This window comes from Etheostoma spectabile, chromosome 5 (genome assembly GCF_008692095.1).
Source record: "Etheostoma spectabile isolate EspeVRDwgs_2016 chromosome 5, UIUC_Espe_1.0, whole genome shotgun sequence".
Lineage (NCBI taxonomy): Eukaryota > Metazoa > Chordata > Actinopteri > Perciformes > Percidae > Etheostoma > Etheostoma spectabile.
The window spans coordinates 23,754,669-23,763,226 of NC_045737.1; the positions used below are offsets into that span (position 1 = coordinate 23,754,669).

The 8,558-nt window shown below is 40.2% G+C and overlaps 1 protein-coding gene across 3 annotated transcripts in view; it reads left to right on the forward strand.

Moving 5' to 3' along the window:
• Positions 1-32: 32 nt before the first annotated feature.
• slc15a4 (solute carrier family 15 member 4) overlaps positions 33-8,558 on the forward strand; it is a 26,929-nt gene continuing 18,403 nt past the window's right edge. The window contains exons 1-7 of one of the 3 annotated variants that reach the window (XM_032516631.1): positions 33-274; positions 411-458; positions 673-1,304; positions 3,505-3,797; positions 4,484-4,625; positions 4,875-4,955; positions 7,644-7,824. In XM_032516631.1, coding sequence (XP_032372522.1) covers positions 726-1,304; positions 3,505-3,797; positions 4,484-4,625; positions 4,875-4,955; positions 7,644-7,824 — 1,276 coding nt within the window. In that variant the 5' untranslated portion in view covers positions 33-274; positions 411-458; positions 673-725. The other 2 variants (XM_032516632.1, XM_032516630.1) reach the window with 2 other exon arrangements.

Consider the following 8,558-nt stretch of genomic DNA (forward strand, 5'->3'; position numbering starts at 1 on the left):
GCTGTTGACCCATTCCAGTATTGTGTTTCAAAACCACAATTTAAAAACGAACCAGAGCTTAACAATACTTCTGTCTCCTGACAAGTTTTTCAAAGTCAGACTCAACTGTAACAAAAAAATGAAGACAAAAAACCGCACCACCACTTCCTCCCTCAATGGTGCGACGCCTGCGTAACCGGATCATGTTACAAATCACATGGATCGGCTACGCTTCCTTTACTTTACCGGGCACAACAGCTATTTTCATTTAGAGATCGTCTCCAGAGCAGCGCGGGTATGTTTGTTGACTATGAGCATATGTGTCACGCGACTGTACTGATACTGGTTTTTGTTGACTTCCAGTTCTCCTTTGACAAAGAATTGATTCAAGACGAGACAAAGTTAACCCCTGTGCCCTAAATATTATCTAGGTTTATGGAGATTCTTGAAGACCACTGGGACGTGTTTCAATAATTAAAGGTAACGTAAAACCAAACTATTGCCAAGCCATCGTTATGCTAAAGCTAGCTTACTTAGCCAAGTCTGTAGTCTTAGCTGTAGTCTGTATTGTCATATATAACGAGGAAGGGGTCTTGGGCATTTCCGATGTAAGTTCTGTAAGCTAACGTTAAGTTGTTTTCTCTGTGTAAACAGTGATGACAACGTTTGTTTAACTTTCTGTATTTTCTCTATAGGCTTAAACTCTTACTAAACAAGAAGAACCTAAACCATTAAGTTGGCTGAGAATGGCTAACAACAAGGATGCCAGTGAGAGCACTCCTCTACTGGACTCAGGTTCTGGGGGCAGACCTTCACCACCTTCAGTTTTCCAGGGAAGAAGACTAGCATGTGCAGCCATCCTGCTGGCTGAATCATTAGAAAGGATTGCATTCTACGGCATCACGTCCAATCTGGTCCTTTTTCTCAATACAAATCCCTTTTATTGGGAGGGAACTCAGGCGAGCCAGGCACCCCTGATGTTCATGGGAGTTACTTACCTGATTTCACCATTTGGAGGCTGGTTGGCGGATGCATACCTTGGAAAGTTCTGGACAATAGTTTCGAGTTTGATCCTATATTTTCTTGGCATGCTCTTTTTCCCTTTTATTTCAAATGAAGACACCAGGATACAAATGTGTGGAGATGAGGCGGCGTTTCCTGTGCAACCTGCTGAGTGTCTGAGCACAAACAGTACCCCCCCAAGCAATGTAACCTGCCCCATCCGTAACCCATATTGTGGCCCAGTAGTCTACAGTGGACTTTTTTTAATTGCATTAGGCGTGGGTACTGTGAAGTCCAACATCACTCCCTTTGGGGCAGATCAGGTAGAGTATGATCAGTATTACTTTCAGATCTCAAAGTATGTTAATAAGGAATGCTGAAACATGGAGAATTGTCTTCTAACATAGGCCGTGTATAAGATTGGGTATGCAGTGTGACATCATGGAAGTCAGACATGTGATGGGATTTTTGTTACACCATGGCAGTTCGCTTAGACATGGCCTTCATCGTCATTGTCACTTATAAGCATTTCCATTATAAAGTTGACTTTTTAGTGCATAATGTAGATCCTTTGACAGCCCCTCTATCTCCTATGGAGTAATGTACACAAACTCTTAAGAACAACGGCTTGAATTTTACCTGGGTGGTAATAAGTGAAACACAACACTGTTGGTTTGGTGACAAAATAATGTCAGCCCCCCTACACGAAGCAGTCCTAGTCATGGGGAAAGTTCATTAATGGGGTTATTGTTTTTGGAAATAATCTGACCATGAGAGGATAAAACCTTTCAAACGGGACTGGCGTGTTGAATATGATTAGTTCTAGAGCTTACTACGCTCATTACAAGATTTTCACCTTTAATTCAATGCCCGTTTTGATCATGGTCAAACAAACACACTACACAACATCAAGCAGAATCCATACATTGTGGGGAAACAAAAGAGAAGATGTTACAGCGACACACAACAAAGGAAAAACAGCAATCTATGAAATAAATTGGCAACATGTAGCCTGTGCCAGAGATTGTCAAGCAAAAACTATCTATACAAGTTGACAAAACACGTTACTTTCTTTGCTAAAGATGTAATATGAACTGCATTTCCCAAGCATTTTCCAGCTGAAAGTCCTACACAAGTGGCAGCGGGAGCAGTTAGCACTTGAAATTAGCTTGGTTTCTGTTAATGTGGCTTGATTTCTGTCAACCCAAAAAAAATTGCGCACCCTTGCAGTGTAAAAATGGCCATAGTCAATGTTGCAAGTATTTTTCTTTTTTAAATGAATATGCACTCTGATCATAGTAATCATGAAGTTACATTATTTACTGGTGCTGCTAAAGCATCTGTGTATATGCGGCTGGTGGTGAATAGAGGAAATTAAAGCAGAGGGTAGGCAACCGTTTTGCCACTGTCTCCCTTTTTTGTCCTTTTATGAGTTACTGCAGAATGTAATGTCGATCCGCCTATGAGCATTATAATACTTCCTAATCACATTCTGTATTTGATGGAGGGTCAACACTAAAACAAGATAGTAAATTAGATGTTTGTCTTGTTTTGACATGAGTAAAGGCTGCAGGGAACACAACCACTTACACTGATTGATCTTGTGTCAAAACTAAATGTAGAAGCTATAAAAGTGCCCCGTTCTTTGTACATATTATTTTAAAAGCTATTAAAATTAAGTTTTTGGTATCACATGGCAATCAAGTGGCGAGTTTGAGCTTGATGTTTTTTTCATTCGGCAAATAGGAACCCCAGAAAGATTTATTCTCAGCATTGGCTTGGGAACGCTGTGACATTATCTCCCACATAGTTAATTGTGGCTCTACCGCTGCATCTTTTGTGCTCTTATATAAAAGACCTATCCACTTCATCACGCATTGATAACATCTTTTCCTCCACGTGGATAACTGCATCTGCAATGCATCAGTGCCATTAGGAGAATAATATTATTTGCTTGCATAGAATTCATTGCCGTTTTGGTAAGCTAATGGTGTAGACTTTCATAGCAAATTCTGCAAGCAAATAAAGAATAAACAAGTTGCTCTCCTCATTGAGTTGTCCCTCACCTACGTTTATATAAAAGAATCCTCGCTCTCTTGTCTTCTACCAATTTCATATGGCTCTCGAGCCATTCCATGCAACCATAGGGCTTCAAAAAGAGATCACCAATAATTATCACACTAAATACAGTAATTTTCATGTGAAGTCTAATTCCTGTCAGTTTCAGCATGTGACCATTGTTCCTCTTTATCAGTGCAGTTTATGGAATACATTTAGTCTGGTTGTCTAATGCAACTGCCTTTTAAATGCAAGCTGTGGTCTTCCTGGAGTTAATTCTCTCATGTGACTTTAAAAACGTGCATATGAGTACTACACTTCCATAGAAATACAACTGCAGCAATGTTCGGAGTTCAAGGTCTTTTCTATGAGACAAATCTTTTTTTTTAACATTCTCCCTGCATGCGTGACCAACAACCAATGATGTGATTGTTTGCTATTGTCCTGTACTCTATGTGGTCTTAGGTCAAAGACAGAGGACCAGAGGCCACGCGCCGATTCTTCAACTGGTTCTACTGGTGCATCAATTTAGGAGCTATCCTGTCTCTGGGAGGCGTGGCCTACATCCAGCAAAACGTTGGCTTTAAAATTGGCTACATCATTCCCACGGTGTGCCTTGGGGTCTCCTTCGTTGTCTTTCTCCTGGGACGCACTGTGTTCATCACCAAGCCTGCTGATGGCAGCGCCTTCACAGATATGTTCAAGATCCTGGGCTTTGCTTGCTGTTCCAAGAAACCAAAGGAGCCTAATCTGCTCCGGTGAGAGTGCCATGGCACTTAAGTGTGTCAGTCATTTTAGACCATTTATTGTTGTGAAGGGGAAAAGATGACAAAAACTGTATTGTCAGGCAGTAAAAGTGCTAAAGTAATTTTCTCAATGATGAACAGCATGCTCAGAGTAACTGTAGTGTAGCAAAGCAATCATCAGTCTCAAATAGGGAGGCCTTTTCCAAAAGCGAAGCCAGTATTTTTGTTCATGGCAAAGTGTAGTGGGATGAAGAAGGTGTTGTTGGTAGACCTTTATGTTAAAGCCGCCCTTGATCCCCTTGATTAGTTCTTTCCTTTCCACTGGTCCGGGCATTCATCTTCATTCCCTGTGGTGAAAAGTTATTCTCAAGTGCTATTACTTGACTTTGAACCAAAGCAGCACAATTGGTTCAAAAACTTGACTTTGAATATTTTAAGTCGGCCAATCCTGCAGCCTTTCAAGAATGCCATATTAAGACATTTTCTCTAGAGATGTGGATTATAGGCTTTAGAATAAAGTTTGTTTCCTATCTCTAGAAGTGCTGTTATTTAAGAGTAAGATGTTCACATAAGAGGCTGATTAAGTCTCACACTTAAATAAAAATTCTGTATTTGTTTATTTATGTATGTGTTTATTTCATGTCATCAATCAGTAGATAGTATTCTAAAGGTGATTTTTCTTTTTTATTCCCCTAAAGGACCAAACCAACACTACTAGACAGTGCCAAAGTGACCTATGGAGGCAAATATCCAGAAGAGAAAGTAGAGGAAGTGAAATCCCTGGTGAAAATCCTCCCAGTTTTTTTTGCCCTTATCCCATACTGGACTGTGTACTTCCAGGTAAGTTCAACAGATTGTAAATTTTAATCACAATTTATGAGGCTTGTTTCACACAAGTTGAAATTCATGAAGGAACGTAATATGGAAATAGCTTTCTGGTTGCAGATATGCACTTGCGTTTTTTTAATACAATTGAATGCTATTTCCTTTTCAACATTGGAGAAGAGCGTGTTTTTACCAGGCACCCTGGTGGTCTTAAAGTGGAGAATTACTTCATGCTGAGACTTTAATCTCTTTATTGTGTTGCAGATGCAGACAACGTACATCCTGCAGGGCCTCCATCTGAGGATTCCTAATAGTCCCTCGAACATCACTGATGACCCCCAAAAGGTAACAGAAAGTGGAGGCACTCTCACTCCAAGAATATGTTTCTAGTTTGATTTAAAAACAACAACATATATTTGCAGTGTGGTGACATGCTACTACTGTATAATTCTATTGAGTTAAACAAATCTGTTTAGATATCTAACCTGCCTCCACATCAGTAAGTTTGAACTTTTCCCCCTGATGAAACTAAAGGAGTCAGTAGATCACTGACACACAATGATAGGCAACAGCTAGAGGCAGCAACAAAGGTTGGTAATGCTGTGGGGATTAAGTCAGAACTTTACTTCGCAGACTAATACCTTGCAGATTAGCAACCTGGCTGTGACTGGACCTCTCCACAGCAGCGCCGCCAAGGGGCTGATTCTTCCTGACTAGTGTTGCTGCTCTACCTGTGTCTCTGACAGATTATATGTTCTGTCCCAGGTAGCGTTAATGACTGAATCCCCCTCAATTACACCACTAATATACGCCTTATCAAAAATCAAAGGTTTGAAAGTGATTGGGAATATCTAGAATGTTTAGCAGTACACCAGTTCCTTTTGAGCAAGCAGGCTCGAGGTGATAGTGAAGTACACTGACTTCATGGAAATGTGAAGTGATACACTTGACTGTAAACCACACAATCCAACCTATTGCTGTATATGTGGCACATATACAGTGTGTGTGTGTGTGTATATATATATATATATATATATATATATATATATATATATATATATATATATATACACACAAACACTTACAAATTTCCATTCCACTCCATTATAGACAGAATACCAGCTGATCTGAGTGGGTGGCTGATCTTTAATGCAATATCCAATGTTCCAAAGGCACATTCTGTTTACTAATCTGGTATCATTTTAAATAACTAACTGAGAAAACATTCGAGAACCCTTTTGCAATTATGTAAGCACATAATGTAATCTGAAAACTGCTGCCCTGTTAAAAAACAATGCGCTGGTATTGTGTATATATGGAGGCAATGGAATGTCCAAGTGACCCCCCCCCGGTGTGTGTGTGTGTGTGTGTGTGCGCGCGCGTGTGTGTGTGTGTGCGTGTTGTGTGTGTGTGTGTGTGTGTGTGTGTGTGTGTGTGTGTGTGTGTTGTGTGTGTGTGTGTTTGTGTGTGGTGTTTGTGTGTGTGTGTGTGTGTGTGTGTGTGTGTGTGTGTGTGTGTGTGTGTGTACATTATGTATGTTTTTACATTTTACTATAATATGTATGAGACCTGTGACACTGAAATGGTCTGACATAGTTCTGTTTACTCATATCCCTCTGTGGTTAACTGTGTTTAAAAACCATATTGGAATTTTTTTCACATACTGTTTATCTAGTAAACCAAAAAACGAAACTAAGCCTTTTCAGCTACCAGCCTCGGCACTTCTCCACTTCAAAAGGAAGTGAGATTAGATGCCTCCCTCACCTCACCTGACACATTTGCAATGCTGAACAAATACTGTCTCTTCAAGGAAACAGAGCCCATACTAATTATAATTACTGGCGATGGGAGGCAGGAGTGAATGAATGTGTTGTAATTAGATCCTGACATTACTACTCTACTAATGTACTGGCAATGTGTTCCATGTCTCCATGGATGTGCTGTGTATCAGTTGCGTTCGTAATGGATTGAGCTGCATTTTGCGAGGTATTTGTACACAGAATTAACTTTAAATTTCAAACTACCTTTTCCTTTATCTTTATGGTATCATATGATGCATATAGAGTGGCTGCCAACCTCTATGTGTAGTATATGCATACAGTATGTATGTAGTCCATTTGGGGAAGTAGGAAAAAGCAGAACATCATCCCCACCATGGGCCTGGGTCTGCTTAGACACCCCTGTCATTCATACCAGGTTTTCGTTGGCAAAAAAAGAAAGTCTCCCTTAGCACTTTCTACCGTTTTGAATATGATAATGCACAAACAAGGGAGGAAAACACTCTCCAAGGAGCTGCGTATAGATTGCCAGCGGTTATTCCGAGAAATGGAAATTCAATTTGAGAATAAATGATGCTATCAGAAGTGTTAAACCAGAGACGCATCAGGAGCTCAGATGGCACTTGGAATTTGAATTGCAAAAAACACATCTCCAGCAGTTTGCTGTCTTTCATCGCTCACTCAACGAGATATCGCTTTAACTTGTAGGTACTTTGTGTGCTCTCAATGTATTTCCTTTCTGATTGATGGTTCATCCAGTCTGATTGCACAGTGTAATTTTTCCTTTTATAAATTACCCTTTATGGGTTCTATATGTTTAGAATTTCTGCTGAAAACCTTTGTTTTGATTGCAGTCAGGTACACATAGTCCTAAATGCCACTACACACTTCATGTAGTCTGGTAACAAAACAATACTACTACTTATGATAATAGAAATAACAACAACAAAAATAATAACTATATTTTCTATAACTATTTACTTACTACTATTTTACGTACTTTTAATGTATTGATTTGTTTTGTATTGACTTACTGTGTGCTTTCTTTACTGGGAACTGAAAAAAATATTCTTCTTTTCACAATTTCTGGTTGTGACCACCTGGGGGTGCCAAAGCAATATCAAGTACACACACTCACACACATGCACACTCATACGCACACAAACACTTGTGATCTGTGTTGGAATGAGCTGACATTCTCAGTAGTTTTCATGCGTTGTTGTTTTACCTCATCTTCCTCCTCTGGATCCCCCAGATGACGTTCCACTTCCCTGCCGCCTGGCTCACCATGTTTGATGCAGTGCTCATCCTTATGCTGATTCCCCTGAAGGACAAAGTGGTGGACCCCATCCTGAAACGCCGCGGCCTGCTGCCTTCCTCTCTGAAGAGGATCGCAGTGGGGATGTTCTTTGTTATGTGGTCAGCTGTGGCAGCGGGTGAGTGCATACAAAACAGACACGTTCTCTATGCTGTCACGTAAGTAGGCCAAACAAACACCAATGAAATAAGTTAGCGCTCGTGGTAAATGCCACATGCAATCAGTGTCTCCAAGACAACGAGCAATGCAGCTTTGGTGCCACAGCTACATAATTTAATTGAATTTTAAATACTGTTTTTGTAGGAGCTTTTGAAACATAATACTAATGTGTCAGTTCCTGTTCAACAGTGAGGATACAATATTTTTGCTGATCTGCTCTAAGTATGATTTACAGGTATTTGGCTGATCCTTTTTTAACTAATGATTGCCTTCACTGTATTTCATTTTCATGAGACTAAGCAGATGGTCTGTCACAGATGAATTAATTGTCCCTCAAACAACAGAGGTTTTCCCATTGTCCCCTATCCCTGTAAAGCACAGGGGGAGCTGTGGCATCTTACTGCTCAGGAGCAGAGCGCTGCTTAGTCATATTCACTTCTACACTGTGACTTATTTTGGAAATCAAGTCTCAGCCAGGCCTGTCACCGTGTACTGCTGTAGTGATACGTCCAGGCTAAAATGCTATAAGAGAGACAAGCATGGAGACAGGAAGAAAGCAAATCAGCAACACTCCTGAGAATCAATGCACATTATATTGTCCAAAACCCCTGCCCTTTCTCAGATGCACAATACATCCGTCACATAGAATATGAATATGTTCTGTTGTTAGTGACCTTCTAGATATTGACTGGT